Source organism: Ctenopharyngodon idella, chromosome 13 (genome assembly GCF_019924925.1).
Source record: "Ctenopharyngodon idella isolate HZGC_01 chromosome 13, HZGC01, whole genome shotgun sequence".
Taxonomy (NCBI): domain Eukaryota; kingdom Metazoa; phylum Chordata; class Actinopteri; order Cypriniformes; family Xenocyprididae; genus Ctenopharyngodon; species Ctenopharyngodon idella.
The window spans coordinates 19,338,951-19,361,156 of record NC_067232.1 but is presented as its reverse complement, the minus strand read 5'-3'; the positions used below and the strand labels follow the sequence as shown (position 1 = coordinate 19,361,156).

General features: G+C 34.8%; 1 protein-coding gene across 3 annotated transcripts in view; it reads right to left on the bottom strand.

The window, feature by feature from the left end:
* The window catches only part of hpse2 (heparanase 2), a 99,259-nt gene that overhangs the window by 5,205 nt on the left and 71,848 nt on the right, over positions 1 to 22,206 (bottom strand). For 2 of the 3 annotated variants that reach the window (XM_051917475.1, XM_051917476.1), the window contains 3 exons: positions 21,226 to 21,340; positions 13,587 to 13,732; positions 7,243 to 7,389 (listed from right to left, as the gene is read on the bottom strand). In XM_051917475.1, the coding sequence (XP_051773435.1) occupies positions 7,243 to 7,389; positions 13,587 to 13,732; positions 21,226 to 21,340 (408 nt within the window). Of the gene's footprint in view, positions 1 to 7,242; positions 7,390 to 11,314; positions 12,072 to 13,586; positions 13,733 to 21,225; positions 21,341 to 22,206 lie in introns of those variants that run through there. The other variant, XM_051917477.1, reaches the window with a different exon arrangement.

Sequence of the window (22,206 nt, the reverse complement as noted above, 5' to 3'; positions counted from 1 at the left end):
CGTCATATACATAAATAGAGAAAAGGTGCTCCGGCTACTTTGACGCATGTATGTTGTGGGAGTGGCAGGTTAGTCGTCACAGTGAGCTATATAGTTTGACATGGAGCAGCTAAATCTACCTCGGGTGAATCACCCGTTTTTATTTAAAAAAAAAAAAAAAAAAAAAAAAAAAATGCAGGAGAACACAGTCTGCTGGCAAAAAGAGAATGCGACAGAGCTTGTAACAAAATGACAATCAACATTGGAACATTGGCTTGGCTTTTTGGAGATTGCGAGAACTGAGGGATTTGAAATGTTGTAAAAGTCACACGGAGATGGCGTTTTTATTACTCAAGAGGTGAGTAAGGTATTTTATTTAACAGACAAACTGCCACATGTAGCTCTCTAACAGAGTTCATTGTAAAGCATTATCTATTGCAAAGGGTCATACATATGGTTCTGCGGTCTGCAGTTGGTTATTATTGGACAGTCACACAGCCGAAGCACAACAAAAATAATGTTCTTATATATATATATATATATATATATATATATATATATATTATATATTACATTATAAATCTTTACTGTCACTTTTGATCAATTTATAGTGTGCTGCTATATGAAAGTAGCCTATTAATTTCGTTAAAAAAAAATCTCCATTGTCAAATTGTACACAATTTATGAAAAAATATTTAATTGCTCAACTTAATGCAAAATAACCTTAACTATTATATTATTGATTGATACCAGTCTTCATTATGGGAAATGGAAGGTTGCATTGCATTGTGGTATACAGTATACTATTCTGTGCAACATGCAACATTTGGATACTGTGCACAGTATACTACAATCGTAAGAGTACTATTCTGAGTATAGCCAGTGATTCAATCATCTTTCTTAACATTAACTAAATACATCTGAGAAAGAAAAAAAAAAAATGATTGTCATTAGTCTCAATGGTCCACAAAAACACAACTCACATGAAAGATGTTCAAAGCATACATGATAATCAATACTGCACTAAACATGAGTCTAATCACATTAATATCGTTTCCTAACAGATGAAGGTTTAAAGCTTAAATGTTTAAATGCTCTTATGAAAAACCTAAAACGATGCAAATCCCTTTAAAGCATTTTTCTACATTCATCGTTGTCTGGAGAAACACCCAGAAGACCCTTCACTTATTTGCCAAGAAAAGAGCCTTCTAGTTCCTGACCATTCTACTCTTCAGCAGACATCTGGATGATCCATTCCATCACCTCATCTTACAATGCCACAGACTGAACTGATCAGGAAGCTGAGTTTGCTTTGGGCCTGAAACCCTTCTGAAGCGCAGTGTGACGGCAAGCATCAGACGCGACGGTGAAGAGGGATTGTTGATCTTCACAATCAACTTTCCCCCAGGAAGAATTTATGCTCAGGAGTTCAAAGCAGACAGAAGTATGTAAGAACACAGTCAGCGGCGTTTTTGCTCAGGGCTTCTGCAGAAGATGATCCGCATTTCCTTTGGAGAGAATGCAAATTATATTAAAGTCTCCAGATCGTTCAGGAGCTCTGACGGCCTCTGGCTACAGATGTAGGTATGTGTTTGAGAAATGAAAAGACCTGAAAAGACAAACCCTTCAAGGCACAGAGAGATCACACACATCTATCATGATTGCACAGTAGCTCTAGTCTGAGAAGCTCCAGGTCTAAGTTCTCAACACTGTTGTATCTCAGACTCAAAAGATAAACGTTCAGATAAACTTGTACATTAAACAGCATTTAAGGCTTTAATAAACCTACAGAGTTGTCTCTATGTACTGATTTTTTTGGGAGACGACTCTTTAAACATTTTTAAAACATTTATAAACTTGCTCTCCTGTTCTAAATATGTAGAAAAGTAGAGCAAGTGCTACATACTATTCACAATATTCCTAATGATTGTCTGTGATAATGCAAATATAGAGCAAGCCTTTTAAATGTTTATACAATCATAAATATAATGATCAAATATACAGTAAAAAGAAATACTGTGAAATAGTATATAGGTTAAAGTAACTTTATTTTAACTGTATGTTTTAATATATTTTTAAATGAATTTATTCCTGTGACGGCAAAGCTGAATTTTTAGCAGGCATCATATGTAACATGAAAAAATCAATCTCATGACCAATTCGTACGTATTTTACGAGGTGGCTAATTCGTACAAATTCGTATGACCTCACTCGTACAAATTCATGCGATTTGTCTAAACCCCAGTGACAGGTAGGTTTAGGGGCGGGGTTAGGGGTAGGTCATTCGTAAGAATTCATACGAATTTGGCAACTCGTAAAATACGTACGATTTAGCAAAAAAATTACAATTTTGCTTGAATTCATCGTCGAATCCATTTTTTTCAACCCGATCTCATGCAAATTTGTACGTATTTTACCTCACTCGTACGAATTAGCCACCTCGTAAAATACATACGAATTGCCGTGAGATCGGGTTGGAAAAAATGGATTCTATGATGAATCGTTGATTCAAGCCATATTCTGCTTGCTTCCAATTACACACAAAAAAACCCCAATCCTTCTAAAATAAAGTTCTAAAGGGTTGAATAGAATTACATGAGTCTAATCACTAATTGCTTGCATTATGAAAAACGCGCGCTTTGTTTGATGTAACGCTTACAATGTGCGTCTCGCCCGCCAGTATTTCAGCGTTTTCCCCACAGAAAGTTCTATGAAGGCATCATTTATGCCTTTTGGAATGCAGTAGGTCTATATAATCAATACACAAAACTGCTTTTAATCGACGGCTGCTTTTAAATGCTTACGTGTGCTTTGTGAAGAGCACTCGTGGAAAGCGGCTGTGTGTGAGCCATGTGTAAGCGGTTAAATGCACTTGCATCTCAAAATGCTTTTATGACGTGAAGTTACTGTGAACACAGTTAGTTATGTCTTAAGGGATTAGAAAGACATAGGACAAACATCTGATATGTCAAAATAGAGCTGTACATCAGTGTGAATGTGGACTATTAGACCTCGCTGAGAAATAGAAAAATCACTCATGCTCATAACAACAAAACGTTCAGACAGGCCAACTGAAAGCACTCTTTATTTTATTGCTTGTATTATAGGCCTATATTCCTTTGTTCCGCTTTACTATTTGCTTGTAGGCAGTGTTGAATAAGTTACTCTAAAAAAGTAATTAATTACTAGCTACATCTTCAACAGTTAGATTACTTTACTAATTGCTCTCTCTAAAAAATATTGCACTACTAATTACTAACTACTTTCTAAATCCCATATCATCCTCAACCAGTTAAACAATACAAGGATTTAAAGGGAGAAGTGTACAAAGTGCAGTGTGTAAATTTTAGTGGCATCCACCGGTGAGGTTGCGAATTGCAACCAATGGCTCAGCACCGTGCTCACCCCTCACTTTCGAAGCACTTTTAGAGAAGCTATGGTCATGCTAAAATGTCGTTGTCTGAGACAGCAGAGAGTCAGGCAAGCAATGAGGTTTCTTCTTACTTCTAACAAAGAACGGTCTCTGCTTCTAATAAACCAGACGACTACTATTTCTTCTTTGTGTGTATTCAATGGTGACAATGTAAGCTTCCTCTAAATACACCAAAGAACATAGTGATGAAACGCGCTCTGTAGAGCAGTTTGTCCATTTAGGGTTACTGTAGAAACATGCCGGCGCAAAATGACGACTTGACAAGGAGGTGGGACCTGCGGTGAATGGCGCATTCTAAGTTAATAAATGCATAACAGTTCATTATGTAAGGTCTTTATACACTACTGAAAACATAGTTATCTATATTATATTGCATTTCTGTCAATAGATCCTCCTAAATTTTACACATTGCACCTTTAAAACAGATTACATTTTCAAGGGAAAAGTAATTAAATTACAGTAATTAATTACTTAGTAATGCATTACACCCAACACTGCTTGTAGGCCTGTTTTGAAGCTATATATAGTTAGCTAAAAATTCTTAACAAACAATTGTTTTAATTTAAATTTTAAATGTACAAATAAATGTAAGATTTAAAGTCAGTAAACTAATAAGAAAAAAAATGTAGATCAAGAATCATTTAGCAATTGAATCATGGGGTGCCTAAAGATTCCCATCCACAGTCACACAGTGAGAAAAAAAGAAATCCTGTTTAGAAAAAAATATGCATCAAGATGCATTGATAAACGTATTATCATCGCATTGCAGCCCTATGAATCGTAATCAAAATCAAATCAAATCAAATCGTGAGGTGCTTAGAGATCCCCCCCCCCCCCCCCCATATATAGGCCTAAAGCATTAACACAGATATTATAATAGCAGAAATTGTTATTAGTAGATGATTTCATTTATATTTAAAATGAAAGCTGCAGTCTCTTATTTACCGTGTTTTCAATACCCTATGTTTCCATTTTGAATTACAGAATATGATGCAAAACAGACAACGACAGATCCACCAAACACTGTGAGGAAAATTTTATCCTTGAAAAGAGCAACTCTGTCTGAGAGTGTTTAAGTGTGACCCCACAAAATGAGCAGTTAATTTCCCTGCATATGCGTTACAGAGGATTTAAGCATTGGAATGTGTCATGAGTAACTTTATAGTCTGCCTGTATATGTTATTCACTGAATTTGCTCTGGAACACACTGATTCAGCCCATATGGAGCTGTGGGCATTTCTGAAGACACAAATACAACTACTTCTCACTGCTCAGACACAATATAGACTAATTAACCTAATGCCATCCAACAACAGCTGAAATGAATACAATATGTACAGATTGGATGGAAAATGCCTTAAATTTAAGTTTCTTTGGAATCAGATAGCAACTTTTCACTATGGATGGTTTATGATTATTAACCGTGGGAATGGGTCTATCAAAACACACATGGATATGGGTTTGTTTTTATACTGCTCTATGATAGATTGCTCACTGTGATATAACTGGTAATTACTCTCTGCTTCTTCCGAATATTCCTTTCTATCCTTCATTCAAACTTCTCCTCCTGTTGCGGGATAAAGGGATTTAAGTGTAGTATTCACAGAGGTTCCGTTTCACTGATCAACACCATGATCATGTTTTCAAAGTATCATGCTTAACTCCCAATAATAGACGTTAAGCTCAGACAGAGGTGGCCCTCTGGATCCCACAATTCCTCAAAAGAAAACAAGAAAAAAAACAAGAGGAGAGGAAAAACTGGTTGAAATTCAAGCTGAAAGCTGCTGACAAAACTATTGCCAACATCTGCCCTGAAGGAAGTTGCATTTCACTGTACACTCAGTTTGAATTGAGCTTCAATATACCAAGACAATGTTATTACGCTAATTCAATTGGATTGTCCATGTTTAATGGACGTTTTGATGTTTTGTTCTTGGCTTCAAATTATTTTGAGCGGAAAACTTAAAACAGAACTCTCTCTGGTGTTTTTGTCAGCTTTGAGTGAAAAAAATGATGTGTTTCTGAACAGCCGAAGCAGCAAAAATACAAAAAATCTGTGAATCATATGCGAGTTTGTGACCAGCGAGGACGTTTGTTAAGTGAATCACATTTGTGAAGTTTCTCATTCATGACTAATGTCTTGTTGGTTGAACAAGACATTAGAATTAACATGTCAAGACCAACATAATATGCTGAGCTAATCTACTCGCCACTGCATAAGAAGCATTTATGTGATAGAAAACATTAAACAGGAACACATTAACTGAAAACGCACTCAGAAGAGCTTCAACCAGATGAATTCAAAAGAAAACGGGTCAGGATTGGATGTAGACCAGTTTCAGCTGTGCTTTGGCCTCATCAGGGAAGCGAGCGGCAATAATCCTCATATCCCATTTAAGAGTTTGAGGGGATGAACGGACCGTGTTTTTATGACCCAGGTCTCTCTTTTGCCCTTTCCATGATAAGGTTAGTGTCGGCGAAACGGGATCCCCATTTGTGGAAGAATTGAATATTTAGTCAGAAAACAGTTAGCTCAGCTGTGTGTGTAGACGGTTATAGAGCACCAGATTTATCTCTGTTCATGTTTAGTAAAGTAACAACACTCCACGTTGATTATTATAGTAACCTGAGAACAGAAGCATAAACCACGTTCTTAAATATGCTGAGCTCAGAGATCTGTGATAACTAGTATTAAGTATATATATATATATATATATATAAAACACAATATAATACAATTATATTATATTATATTATATTATATTATATTATATTATATTATATTATATCATAAAATGCAGCTTTGCCATCACAGGAATAAATTACATTTTAAAATAGACTTACACAGAAAAAAAGTTATTTTAAATTGTAATAATATTCAACAATATTACTGTTTTTACTGTATTTCTGATAATTCAAATAAATGCAGACAGGGTGAGCATAACATTTTCAAACTCTTACAGACCTCAAACTTTTGAACGGTATGGCTTTACAGCTAACAAACCATCCGAAATTCAACATACATTCTTCACTCACATAATCTGGATGATACTGACAGAAACACTGGGTTTGTTCCCAGAATTCCATTTACAAGAGACAATGTGTTATATTTTATAAGAATCTGTAGACGGTTATAGAGCACCAGATTTATCTCTGTTCCATCTGAGTTCATGTTTAGTAAAGTAACAACACTCCACGTTGATTATTATAGTAAACCGAGAACAGAAGTATAAACCACATTCTTAAATATGCTGAGGTCAGAGATCTGCAATAACTAGTATTAAGTATATATAATATAATACAAAATAAATATAATATAATATAATATAATATAATATTAAACTCTTTCACTTATGGGGAATCCTGTTTCACTGGTATTAACCAAACCATAATACGTTTAGTAAAGCAACAAAACACCACATTGATTATTATAGTAAATCGAGAACAGAAACATAAAACACATTCTTAAATAAACTGACATCGGAGATCTGCGATGATCATACTCACTTAAAATATAATTTTTACACAAATGGGAAATCCCATTTCACTGGTACTAACCTAACCATAGTATAAAAATATAATATAAAATAGAACTTTATTGTATTAATATTTTCTTATATAATTATACTTAATTAAAAAATATAACAACATAGAAACTTTAAGATGGGTAAAATAATTTAACAAAATCCAAGTTTATTTGTCAGTCCCCTTCAGCAAAAATTATGTGTGTGTGTGATTTAGAGATGTTTACATTAAGTATATACAACATGATTAATATTTTGCGTTCCTTTCTGTCAGTGAATCGCTGTCACAGATGATAACTGACTTACATGGAGTGAAGTCCATCTGTGCCAAAGGGCTGTAACAGGTATTGGTGAACAGTTTTATTTCGTAAAGTCCCGGCCAGCTTGATTTTCTTCCGTGATCGATGCAGGTTGATGATGTAGATGGTTATGGACCCTCGGACATAATCATGACTGCAGGAAAGAGAAGAATCAATTAAAAAAGTATGTTACAGCAACTTAGATCATAAGATCAATTAACACACCATTTCAACAAATACATTTTAAAAAGTCAATAATGATAAAATAAACACTTTAAGCTATGCTTGCATTTGACTTACACTGATGTACACTAGCATTTACACTATCATTCAAAAGTTTGAGGTCAGTAGGATTTTTTTTTAAAATGTTTTTGAAAGAAACGAGTACTTTTATTTAACAAGGACGCATTAAACTAATCAAAAGTGACAGTAAAAGCATTTAAAATGTTACAAAAAAATTTTCTTTCTAACTTTTTATTCATTAAAGAATCCTGGAAAAATTATATATCACGGTTTAAACAAAAATATTAAGCAGCTTTTAACCATATTAACCATGATTTTTGAAGGATCATGTGACATTGAAGACTGGAGTAATGATGCTGAAAATTCAGCTTTGACATCACAGGAATAAATGACATTTTAAAATAGACTTAAACAGGAAAAAGGTTATTTTAATTTGTAATAATATTCAACATTACTGTTTTACTGTATTTCTGATCAAATAAACGCAGACTGGGTGAGCATAACAGACTTTTCAAAAACATTTTCAAGTATAAATCAAGTCTTACAGACCCTAAACTTTTGAACGGTATGGCTTTACAGCTAACAAACCATCTGAATTTCAACATACATTGTTTGCTGTCATAATCAGGTTTTTACTGACAGAAACATTGAGTTTGTTCCCAGAATTCCATTTACAAGAGACAATGTGTTATATTTTATAAGAATCCAAAACCTTCTGTGGTTTAATTTCAGTACACAATAACCAAATTATAAAGTACTGTATATAAGCAAAGGAGGCCCAGGACTACGTCATGTAAAAGAGCTGATTGTTTTCATATAACAACTGTAAAAGCATTAGCTCCCCTCCCAAATTCACAGGGGTAACAAAAGCTTTATATGTGTTGGACGATCGTGCTTATGTTACAGAGACTCCAGTATACTGGTCCTTGTTTCAGGGTAATACCGCTGAAGAGCAGGCTTTAGGGAATATTAACTGAAGATAAGTATCTGGCAACATGATTAGGCAAACATGATAAAATTCAATAAGGATTCTAACGTAAAGGCAAGGAAAACATAGCTGTAGTGCATGAATACCACATGTTGTAAAGGGCCGGCTGCACCGGTCACAGCTTGGCTTTTGTCAGACAAGCCTGTTAGTAATCTCACCAATCACGAGCAACCCAGGCCATGTGCATCTTTACACCTTGACGCACAGTGAATAGAGTTCAAGGGGAAAAATCCAGCAAAGAGACAAACCCGAGACAGTGTAATGAAAACATCTCTCATGTCATGTGATACATGTGTGGTGTCTCAATTTTAACAGACTTTGGTAACTTGGGTAGATATTTTCCAGAAGGGCGCATTAGATCAGACGAACAGATCGAAAAATGATAAACATTGTCCAAGACTTTGAAACAATGTGCTTCTCCAGCATTCGCATGGGGAACGTAAACATGGAATCCTTTGTTTGATGTTAGCGACTGGTCCTGGGGAAATGTGGACCGGAGAAACCACTCAAAGCACCGAAAAGCAGGCCTGTTTTGTATAAGGGTGTTGTGATGGATTAGTAAAGATACAGAAAGCATATCCATGACTTGTCTGACCGGCCATTTTAACCACTAATAGAACGAAAAACTTGAAAGAGGCTGGAGGAATGAGACCCGAATGTCTGCAAAAAAAAAAAAAACTTTGTAACATTGTTCGCTTTTCCACTAACACATTGGAAATTCTAGGAATTAGATAATACCATTGTTGATATTTAATAGTCATTTTAATAAAAAAAACATTTTGATTTAATTACTGTGCTACTGGACAGGCAAAGCAAAAGCAATGCGTTTAGTGAATAGGTTGTAGCTGTTAACCAGCTGCTTTGGGTTTCATGGCATTTACAGAGATTACTTGTTTGGTTTGTGGTGGTTTCCGTTAGATGGATAAGACACGATGTGCTGAGATTTTGAATGTGACCCAAAGCTCTGTCATCTCCACGCCAATGATAGTCAGAAATTGGTTTTGTAACCAGATAACATCAGTCTACTTTCAAATATCTGGTTGTAGACTTAAGCCTGAAACCCTCTCAACTAAAAATGAAGACATTAAAGACACACTATGTACATTTTCGCAGCTAGAGGTCACTTATTCAAAACAAAGGCGCAGCTTGATGACGGCTTGATGTTGTGGAGTCATGGGAGGTGTTGTCTTCACATCTACAGTTGGTGGAAAAGAATCGGGACGGGACTCGGTCAGAAATCATGTTCATGGATGAGATTATTAACGTTACTGTAGTATGAAGCAGAGCAGGAGCGACTGCTAATGAGTGACGAGCGCGACACACGTCTCCAGAGCGGCAGAACTTTTATTATTTTGTATGTTCATATTTTGCCATGTTCCGCTTCTTCCGGTCAACTGTATGTGAGGTAACGCAGTGCTGTGTTGAAAATTGTTATAGTGCTACTCTGCGTTTGTTCAGGGGCTACTATGAGACACTTGTAGCACACTGCAGTAAGCTAGATCAATATTAGGCATGGAAAAATATGGTACTCGCAGTAAGTAAAGAAAACGAGATTAAACAATAAGACTTACTGTGTTGAGCTATATAACATGATTAGTTTTTTGTCGATGAATGTATCCAATCAGTTGCTCACCTGTCTAATAAAACATATAATATATTAAAGCGTCTTTGGTGTTTCCATGGTTTGTACAAAATAAAACCGGAAATCGAGGGTAATGCGGGTATGATGTCATTGATAGGCGATGCACGGACACGATCCGTATCCTGGTTAAAATTGCTTATTTCTCTGGATTTAAACCTTTGGGATAATGTACACAATTCAAAAAAATATATAAACATTGTTCTAGTGGTTTTTGGATATTTTAATCCAAAAATCTTACATATTGTGCCTTTAAGAGAAGAACATCTAAGTTCAATTTCAGACATGCTATAAATACATATCTGATGTTAGGGCTGCACAACGATTAATCACGATTAATCGTTTGCAAAATAAAAGTCTGTGTTTACGTAATATATGTGTGTGTTCTGTGTATAATAATTATGTATATATAAATACACACACATACATGTATAAATTTAAGAAACATGTGCATGTATAAATAAATATATATTTATATATATTTTATATTACATATACATATAAATATTTTATATATAAATATAACATTTTTCTTAGATATATACATGTATGTGTGTGTATTTATATATACATAATTATTATACATAGAACACACACATATATTACGTAAACACAGACTTTTATTTTGCAAACGTGATTAATCGTTGTGCAGCCCTATTTGATGTCAGAGCTTTAATCTAATTATGCAATTACAAATCAATTCCTAAACTGGGGAGTTACTACTGCCGGCAAGCAAAAAGAAGCAATGATCGTAAAACCTCTCACACTTTAGTGATTCAACTCATTTTAGTGATTCAAAAATTCATTCATGCTTCTAATGTCCATTTATATAGCAAAATATTTAGTTAAATGATGCTAAATGTTTTTGACTTAGTTATTATACAAATGATTACATGTCTAGCATTATTAGCTGCGTTTAGCATAAATTTATCTGTTCAGTTTTGTCACATAAATTGAAATATATTATATATAATATGTATGTTATGTACACTACCATTCAAAAGGGGTCAGTAAGATTATTTTTTAAAGAAATTAATAATTAATTTAATTATTACGTTGATCAAAAGTTACTGTAAAGGCATTTTTAAGTTACAAAAGAATTCTATTTCAAATAAATGCCGTTCTTTCGAACTTGGATGAACTTGTTCATCCTGGAAAAAAATATATTATGATTTCCACAAAAATATTAAGCAGCACAATTGTTTTCAACATTTGATAATGAGAAGAAATGTTTCTTGAGCAACAAATCAATTACATTTTAAAATATATTGAAATAGTAATATTGTGAAATATTACTGCAATTTAACCTGTTTTTATTGTATTTTTGATCTAATAAATGCAGCCTTGGTGACCATAAGAGACTTCTTTCAAAAACATTAAAAAAAAAATCTCTCCAACCCCAAATGTTTGAACGGTAGTTTATTTTAAAAAATACAATACCATTAAAAAGCTCACATGCTTTGCTGACTGTACTTCAAATTATGAGTAGCATATTTCAAAGTAGCTTCCCCAACACTACAGCAAAAGCAAAAGCGTCTGTCCTGGAGGAATCCTGAAGCCAGGGGCCTGTACTAGCACTGACACAGAGCTGTAACTGAGCTGAGACACGGGGATCTGTAGACCGTAAACCTACACTGCTGGTGAAAAGCTGGCAGGTCCCGCTCACATCATTCTAGGGTAATAGATAATCATCAAAGGGAACGATGGCACTTTTTATCTGGCCCGGGTACAGACCTTCCTATTGTCCCGCACCTCTCCTCCCCTCACCTGCCCGAGCCTCTGGTGTCTTTCAGCGCCTCTCGCACTGTAGAAAGAGACTCCGCACACTTGACAATTGATACTTGTTAAATTTTATGGGCTCTCACTCTGAAAGAGTGGCTGTCTGGACTCAGTAATTTATGTGTTTGAGAATGAGCAGGTAAGCCTTAAAATCCTCACTATGGCTACGTACTCAGATGACGGGAGTCTGTGTGGAGATAACGCTACAGGTCAAAAATGACAGTTTACGCACATACAATCTTGTTAATGTATTCAACATAGTTCTGTTCCAAAATCTAGCAAGCAGCCAACCTAGACTGAGGCATCATAAACACGTTCCGAACGTTCCGAACATTACGCTGACTTATAAAACATTGGTTCTGGAGCCAAATTTTACATTGGGCAATCAAATGGCATTTCACCACATTACCAAAACTGTTGATTGTACAAAATTGAATTACAGTGGTTTCATGCTCTCTGCATCCATTATTACACCACATAAAACACTACGGTTGGCACAAACCATGTTTATCTCTAATTGAAATGAATCAGTATTAAATGTAGTCTGGGTCATATTTTCATAGTTTTGTTCATGGTTCTCAACATACACTACTGTTCAAAGGTTGTCAGAGTCAGTAAGATCATGGTTTCCACAAAAATAAAAAGGCATCACAACCGTTTTCAACATCGATAAATGTTTCCTGAGCACCAAATCAGCATATTAGAATGAATTCTGAAGGATCATGTGACACTGATGCTGATGCCATCACATTTTAAATTTTAAAATATATTAAAATGGAAAACAGTCATTTTAAATTGTAATCATTTCACAATATTACTGTATTCTGTATTTTTTATGAAATAAATACAGCTTTGGTGAGCATAAGAGTTCTTTTAAAAACATTAAAAAATCTTACCAACCATAAACTTTTGAACGGCAGTGCATAAATACAAATTTTAATAAAACAATTGCAATTAAATCTCATATAATGTTTAATTTGACAACCCTAAAATGTTGTGCAATCTTTTTATTTTATAAAAAAAAATATATATATATATCAAGGCAGCTTTACTAGGATTTGTAACAGAACGGATATATTTGATTGAATGGATTTTACAGCAAATGAACACCGTTAGTGTTAAATTAACATTGCCAGTGTTTATATAATCCACACCGGATTATATAAACACCGGGTGACACTGGAAATGTTAATTTAACACTGGATGTTTTGCTGTGTAGTGATTTAAAAATTCATTCAAGCTTCTAATGTCCATTTATATAGCAAAATATTTAGTTAAATGATGTTAAATGTTTTTGACTTGGGTATTATACAAATGATTACATGTCTAGTGTTATTAGTTGCGTTTAGCATAAATTTATCTGTTCAGTTTTGTCACATAAATTTAAACATATTATATATAATATATAAGAATGAGTAAATAAATAAATGCAGAAATAAATGCAGCTTTGGTGAGCATAAGAGTTCTTTTAAAAACATCTTAATCCTACCAACCATAAACTTTTGAACGGCAGTGCATAAATACAAATTTTAATAAAACAATTGCAATTAATCTCATATAATGTTTAATTTGACAACCCCTAAAATGTTGTGCAATCTTTTTATTTTATAAACAAAAAAATATCAAGGCAGCTTTACTAGGATTTGTAACAGAACTGATATATTTGATTGAATGGATTTTACAGCAGACAGAATGAACCTACTTGTGAAAGCTGGTGCAGTGAGCATAGATGCGGAGTTTGTCTCGGATCACCCGTCCAGGTCGTGGTTTCCTCTGGAGACCTGCGACGTGCACCGCAAGCACCCTGGGGCCCACCAGACGTTTAAAGAGCAGAGATAACCAGTAATCCTACAATACCAACATGCAAAACATATGTTAGAAAATAAAATCACTGAGGCATTTTTACTGGAACTTGGCCATGTCAACACGCATGTTAGGTCAAGCCGTTCTGCCATGGAGTCATGTTAGCGTGGTGCACCTCTGCACAAGAAACATGATTCATGCAAGATGATTCTGGTATAAATACACTGGACAGATGTGGCATTTCTTCGCCAGCAGAAATCCAATGAATTCCAGCATCCTTCCATCTTTCAAAGGAGTTTTAATTTTAGAATTGTTAAAAAGAAAGCTGCAGAAAACTGAATTTGAAAAGTGAAAAAAAGAGGGATTTGTAGGCGTAACGTAAGTTTCTCGTATCTGCCTTCACTTTAGTAAGAACGACTTTTTTTTTTTTTTTTTTTTTTGAGATAGAAGAAAATGCACATGTGCTTCAGTCTTTTATTGAGAGAGACATTTTCTTGGATGCTCGAATGGAGAAATATAAGCATAGTCTTTCTTTGGAAGCCTTTCCTGTTAAAACTGAGAAACAAAAAAGCAAAAAAAAAAACCCAAAACAAAACAAAAAAAAAACCTGACCTTCCTGACCATAAAGAATGAAATGGAGAGACACATAATATAGTTTTTGCTTTTCACCATCTAGGGGAACAGCAAATTTTCAGTCATGCTCTTAGAGACATTTATAAAACAATAAAACTGAGAAAGATGTGTATGCAATATGTATCTTTAAAAAATGGGCTCCTGGAACACCTGCTTTATATCTTGCATGAATTGTCAAATATTGACATTATCAAAGGAACTTAATATGTAACCCACAAACCAAACACAAATGAATATGTGTGTGTGGTTCAGGTAAACCCTACATTATGGGGACAAAATGTCCCCACAAAGATGGCAATACCCGAAACCTTTATTCTTGTGGGGACATGTGAAAAACAGCTTATAAATCATACTAAGTTATGTTTTTTAAAAATGTAAAAATGCTAAAAGTTTTCTGAGAGGGTTGTGTTTAGGATACGGTTAGGGTTAGGGGATAGAATAAATACAGTATAAAAATCATTATGTCTATAGAAAGTCCCCATAAATCATGAAAACCCATGTGTGTGTGTTTATAGATTGTGCTCACAACAGCAAATCAGCTCATGCAAAATGTTATTATGCTGTTATCATAGTCCAAAAGTCAGTATTTTACACAATATCAGCACATTTAACTTACTATGATCAAGTAAAACCTTAATCACCTCACATTTAATGCACAAAGAAGAGTATAAATTGTACAAAGTACATTAACTGGGCAAGTGTAACCAGAGAACTGTTTCCTATGGGATTACATACCTTTAAATTGCACGGAAAAGAGCGATGGCTACCTGAATTTCACATGCATGACTACAGTAGGTCTCTCTTAATACCTCTCATCAGTTCCTAAATTCAACACCTAATTGAACTGGTTCAAAGCAGCATGTGTGCATCAGGAAGTTCCCATGCAATCCTGCATATGGCAGCATTTAAAGGCTTCTTTTCCAGGGAAACTTTAACTTAATTTGCTCCGGCAGTGTACATTGTGCAGCATCTGCTATAGGCAGTGGGAAAAAGAGACTCAGGGATGGGTGGGTCTCTTTCGTCTTTCACTGCAATTTTACGAGAAAAAAAAAAAAAAAAAGTTTTAGAAACTTAAAAACATAAATCTCAAGTACTGTTAAAGAAGGATGATTGCAATGTGATATGATGCAGTGAAACTTCTGAAATAGTCAAAATTTGTTTAAATGGAATTTGATTTCAAAAACTGACTTTAAATGAATGATGTCGATCCACAATCTGACTTATAATGCAGCCTGAAATTAAACCACACCATGTATGTTCAATGCCCCCCCGACTGAGCCTGGTTTCTTCCAAGGCTTTTTTTCTCCATTTCTGTCACCTGATGGAGTTTGGGTTCCTTGCTGCTTATGCCTTTTTGCTTGCTTAGTTCATTTGCTTGCTCAGTTCATTGACTTGAATGCACTGACACTATTTGATGCAAACTGAACTGAGCTGGGGTGTGTTTCCTGTACATCAAGGTAACTCGCTGCTTCACTACCATAGTACGATGCATCGTTCAACAAATCAACTAGCTAGTCACGACTGTTTCCTGAAACCGTATGGTCACAAACCTGTCGTTTCATCACGTTGGTGAATGATGTCACACAGGTGGTGGAGTAATAACTTCTTTAAATGAATCCGTTTGAGATCAAATTAATGCCAGATTTTGCTATAAATTATGGACACGGCCTCTGAGGACTAATCCTCATTTTTCTCAGTAATGTTGCTTTATTTCCAGATTCAATCATAGGCTCCTTCTTACATACTAGAGCACGTACGCACATGCGCACTCTTCAAAAACGGTGCTTAAATCTCTTGACAAACTAAAATATGTAAATGACATTTGTATATATTCGAAATAAAAGATATACATTGTACTTAATGTCAGCTTGCTTTTTTTGCTCAAGATGAGGATTTATTAAGTCCACGTCATAAAAACAAGAAACTATACTTCTAATCACAGCTCGAGAGCTGTCGTTCCAACCACAGAAGTCTGGGATGTAGTTTGTGAATGTTCGTTTTAACTATTGTTTCGGGAAACACCAAATCGTTGAACTATGTTAGTAATGAGGGAACGTGTTAGTTGGCTAACGATGCTTTTGGGAAACGCACCCCTGGATGATGACATCACTGATTTTTCCAGAGCTGCTTTATAGATTAATTAAGCTCATTCAATAATTGACGAACTTTACCAAACTGAATCAACACTGAACTGATTTCAACTGAATAATGATTGTTTACTGTCTTTTTAGAACTGCTTTACAGCAGAATTGAACTCTGTTTGCATCGTTAAATCATTATTTTCCTGTTTATCACTGTAAAGCTGCTTTGAAACAATCTGTATTGTATAAAGCGCTATATAAACAAAGGTGACTTGACTTTAAAATGTAAACTTCAACATCTTAGGCCTGTAGAAAAAAAAAATCGCTTGAGTGCAATTTAATACCAGAGACCACCGTCTAGTTTAGAGGGGGGATGCAAGGGACCATGGAAAATTTTTTGTGCATTTTTAGGCTATCAAATGTTTACGCAGGCGCAGGTGCCCTAGGCAGCTACAGTCAACACCATAATGATGGCAAACCTCAAGAGTGCCCACCTCACCAGCCTTCAAGTCACTGTTGGCAGATAATACCAGCATTTCTTAGCCCATCCCAGTAAAATTAAGAAATTACAGCGGCTATAATGACTGAATAACATAAAAACCACTTTAATAATGAATAAATTAAAGTCAAACCACTTTAATAATGAATAAATTAAAGTCAAACCACTAAAGACCTGATAGATTAAAGGATATGACCAACTACTTAATCTACTACTCTAGAATTCCAACAGGATATAAGCAAATGCCAGACAATACACATATTAACTTAACGTGAGAGTGTGCAACAAAAACGAAGCAATTTTAACCACATAATAAACAACTGGGAGCGATAGGAACCTACAATTTCAATAATATTTAAAGGTGAAGTATGCAATTTTCACACCACTAACCACAGACACTAAATGGAATTGCCAAAATAACTATACGGGTACATTTTCTGGAGAAAATGTGAGTGGTGCTTGCCAGTGCTAAACTTTATGCCAGGATGCTGGAGTTTGCCACGGCCCCAAGTCAAGCCCCCACCCCAATGCCTTTATGATATTCTGATGTTGGAATATTACTGGGCATGTTGCTATTAGGCACAGTGGATTTTCAAGTGGTTGCTAGGGGATTCCGGGTGGTTGCTAGGTGGTTGAGTCAAAACAGCCCACTTCCAAGTTTCTCTGTTATTCTGATCTGAGATACTATGTCTGGGGCTTCTCAGTGTTGTGTGCGAAACCAGTAGTACACCTCTCTTCAATAATCTGAATGATAATTAATAATAAATGATAATAAAATAAAATAAAAAACAATGTGCAGATTATTGAAGAGAGGTGTGCTATTGCTTTCACCTGGCAGGAAAAAAATAGAAACAAAATAAAAATAAATAATAGAATGAAAGCATAGTTAATATTGATATGAATATTAACAATAATTGTGCAGAGTATTGAAGATACTAATAAAACTAACAAAAACAATAATAAATAACTAACTAAAATAGCTAAGCTAAAACAACTAAAAATAAATAACTAATAAATAATAAATAAGAATTATTGTGCAGATTATTGAAGAAAAGTTCTGCTTTCATTCCGTCGATAGAACGATAGATTGATAACTCAGTGAAGAAAGTACATGGATACTTTTTGGGGATTTCTAGCCATTGTATTTCATGTCGTATTTTTATTAATCTTGATTTCTCACAACTTGTGTGCTTTTTCTGGGCGGGATGGAGTGAACTGCAGCGCTAATAGAGTCTTACAAAGCTGTGCACAGAAGACCAACGGCCAGGTTTTGTTAAATACAATACCAAACCCTGTCGTATACCCTCAGAACACGTGGGATATAGAGCATGTGTATCATGGGATCATTCTGTAATACTTTTGCATATTTTTTTTTTTAAAGCTTGATGCTGGTCGCAATTCATTGCCATTATAAGGACGAGCGTGGTCCGAAAAAGAAAGAAAAGCATTAGAACAACACCAAGGTGAGTAAATGACGATTTAATTTTCATTTTAAGGTGAGCTATCCCTTTAACATTCTAAAGGAGTAAATATATAGTTATATGGGAATTAATTCCATTCTACTTGTGAAATCTCTTGGAATAATGGATAAATGGTTCTAATTAGTATCCAATCAAAAGGATTTGAGTGAAAAAACAAGAAACAAGAAACAGCGTGAGAGAAGGGGAAAAAAGCAGTGAAGTAGGAAGAGGGGATGAGATCTTCTGATGAGGTGTGAAGGGAAAGAAAAGGAGACATGACTCAGTAAGGGATTAAAGAGAAAAGGTTGGACCATAAATTTTCCACGCAGGCCGACAGGTTGCGGCTGTTGCGAATTCTCGCTGTGGGGCTTCTGGCAGTTCCCACAGACATCCAGCTATGTTTAAAGCATTGCAATCCCAGCAGGGGGCGATTGGTCCTTGGAATAACTAAAGATATTGAATGAGAAGCAGGGGGAAAAAAAGATAACCGTTTCGAAAGTTGTGAGGAGTGCTTGACGAAAGCATAGCTCAAAGTGCATTTTATGGAAAGATGCTCATTCTGGCTTGTCCTGGAAGAACACACTCCTGTGGAGATCCTGGCACTGAGAAGTCCAGTCTCACAGGCCCTTCAGTGAAGCGTTGTATAATCAAGAATTTCTACCACTGCTGTATTTTTCAAAAAATGTCCTCATTATGTCTTCCTCTGGTTTTATTACTTACACGGGAACATATGTTATCCTGAGCAGGTCGACAGGTCTGGCTCTCCACTGCTGGTGGGCTGTAAAAGAACTGAGGGCCACGAGCAGATAATGTATCTATCAGCATCTGGAGTCAGTGAGGACTGCATGAACAGAACCTGAAGGTAAGCTGCATGTCAAGCTAAAATCAGTAGGACTGTTAAGCTGTTTCATTTTACCTATATGAAAACATTACAAAAGAAGTATCCGGGCAAAAAGGTTCTTTATTTATATATAATTTGTAGTCACATAGGCATTAGTGTTAAATTTCCATTTGATGTTCTGTTGAGATTGACTATACATTCTTTGTGTTTGGAGTGCCAGAGAGGATGATAATAATAATAATAATAATAATAATAATAATGGCAATTTTGAAAAGTAACCTTTATTTTTCCCCTAAATTCTTTTAACATGTACCTATGACAAACAAAACTTTTTTTTATTACTCTGAAAAAGTAGTATAAAAATATATATATTTAATATATTTTTATATTTATTCATTTATATATTTAAGTATTTTAACAACAACAAAAAAGAATGTAACATTGTATGTCGACTGCCTTTCCAAATAAAACAAAAATGTACATTTTTGAAAATATTATTTATTTAGTATCATTGATATTCTATTAAAGTTTTTGTTCATTATTTGAATTAGATTTTATTTTTTCTGTGTTCATTTTCATTTTAGTTAAGTTTTTAGTAACTAATTGTGTATTTTTGTCATTTTTATTAGTTTTATTTTTTTTTAAATTAGTTTTAGTTTTTTTTGTGTGTTAATTATTTTAGTACTTAAACTAAAATAAAAATGGAAAATATTGTAGTAAAATTTTATTTTATTTCAGTTAAGGTTTATTTTATTTCAGTTAATGAAAATGATTTTTATGGTTTGAATTTTAGTTAGCGATAATAACCCTGTACAATAAATTACCTTTTATAGTTAAATACTCTTACAAATATTTTTGTTAATTTAAATTAAAATAAAATGATAAAATATGAAATAAAATATATATAAATTCAAATTTACATTTCATAATTTTAGTTGTACCCAGTGTTGGGTAAGTTACTCTAAAAAGTAATTAATTACTAGCTACTAATTACATCTTTAACAGTGTAATTAGATTACTGTACAACTTACTCGCTCTAAAAAGTATTGCACTACTTATTACTAACTACTAACCTCGACAAGTTGAACAATACAAGGATAGACATGAAACTGCTCTTGTAATTTTACATGCATTTTAGCATTAGATGTAAAATATTGATGTTAAACCCACTATTGTTTTACACAGAATTGTTCTATAGTCTATAAAGTATTTGAAGCAATTACATCAGCAGTAACTGTAATTAAATTACAGAAAAATTAAGAGTAATCCCTTACTTTACTTTTCCAAGGGAAAAGTAATTCAATTACAGTAATTAATTACTTAGTAATGCCTTACACCCAACACTGGACATACCAAAACCGAATGTTAAGCATGTCTCCTATATAATCTCCTACAGTCGTGGCCTTTCCTACAGGTTCTCAAATCAAACTGAAATTTAACTGAAGTCTTCTGTTTGTCCCGTCTCCAGGGGTCTGACCTGCAGACACTGTGAAAGAGTTAGGTCTACATAATTCAGGATGAAGTTGGCAGCGGTCTGGAGGGTGGGGCTACCTATGGAGTGCCCTCGTCTCAGGTTGCAGTGCTGTCAGCATCTGGCTGTTCCACACAGTGGGGCACACATGTAGAGGGGGTGGGAGACAGGTGACACTGTCTCGGGCTTGAATTTCAGTGCAGTTCACCTCAGCTGCCTAGTATTCAACACCACTAAACACCTTTCATCTTGGCTAATAGGTCCCACGGGAAAAGCCGTAAGGTGCTTGGGCCACATGCTAAAGACTGACTCTGTCTAAGACCATTTTCAAACACTTCATGTGGAAAAAACTACACCCAGGTAATTTTTACATATGCGTTTTAGGTGGTTTTACAACACGGTAACGAGCTTACCACACAGATCACTGCGTATGGTGCTAATTTGCGTAACCTTTAGTGCATGTGGTATATGACTTGAATCCATCTGCTAGTTACGTCTGAGTGTTAAAAAACTGAGTGCTTTTGATTTGGTTTCTGTTTCTGTTTAAACTTACAGGTAAAGGGTTGAAGTTCTGGTCGACGAGGTGATTGTATCCATAATCAAAAAAAGAATGTCGGAGTACAACATCAATTCCATGAGCTGCAGCGATACCAAGAGTGTTGAGCCATCTAAAGCAGAAACAGAGTTCAAAGAAAAATGCAGTTTAAATATGAGAACATTAGGAATGCAACTGAAAAAAAAAAAAAAAAAAAAAGTACTGCAACATTTTATACCTAAAAGGTATTTTCTAGGTGCGTAGATTCAGTTTACAAAACATGAAAAACAAAAAGAGGAATCTGCACACCAAACAAATTCAGAGTTCAAGGTCCATTGAAAAGCAGTATTTTACTGACTCTAGTCAACATTAGTCAATTATACATTTCAATTCACTAACTGGAGACACCTGATGATTCACACAATTGGCAGAATATTAGTTAATTGATTATAAAATGAATGTTTAATTAACCTGATTCCCACCCACATGGGTGGAGTAATCCTTCAAACATGCTCCAGCATCATTGAAACAGAGAGAGAGAGAAACACCACAATACAAGCAGGGATTTATGTCCGTTTTTTTTATTTATGTCCACAAAGCGATAGTTGTTTAAATACGAGTTCGGTTCATAGGTTCACCACACTGTCATATTATAATTATTAAATTATCGTGTGTCCTCCACATAGTATTTTAGGTTTCGTCTGGGACAGAGAACGTCTCTTACTATATTCAACTGCAGCAAGCCCACTGATCTGCCACTTAACATTGAGCAAAACTCAACACAATGGTAGAGCTACAATATCTGCAATGATGTTAAATAATGTTGTAATTTTAACACTGCAGATAGTCCAAGATAGACTGAAATGTTTGCTTTTTGTTTTTATATATTTGTGCACAGTCATTTTTTTGTTGGTGCACTTTGGTATTCTGTTGTCAGATGAGAATCTTGGTGAGATGAGAAAATACTACTTTTTTTTAATGGACCTTATACCATTGAAA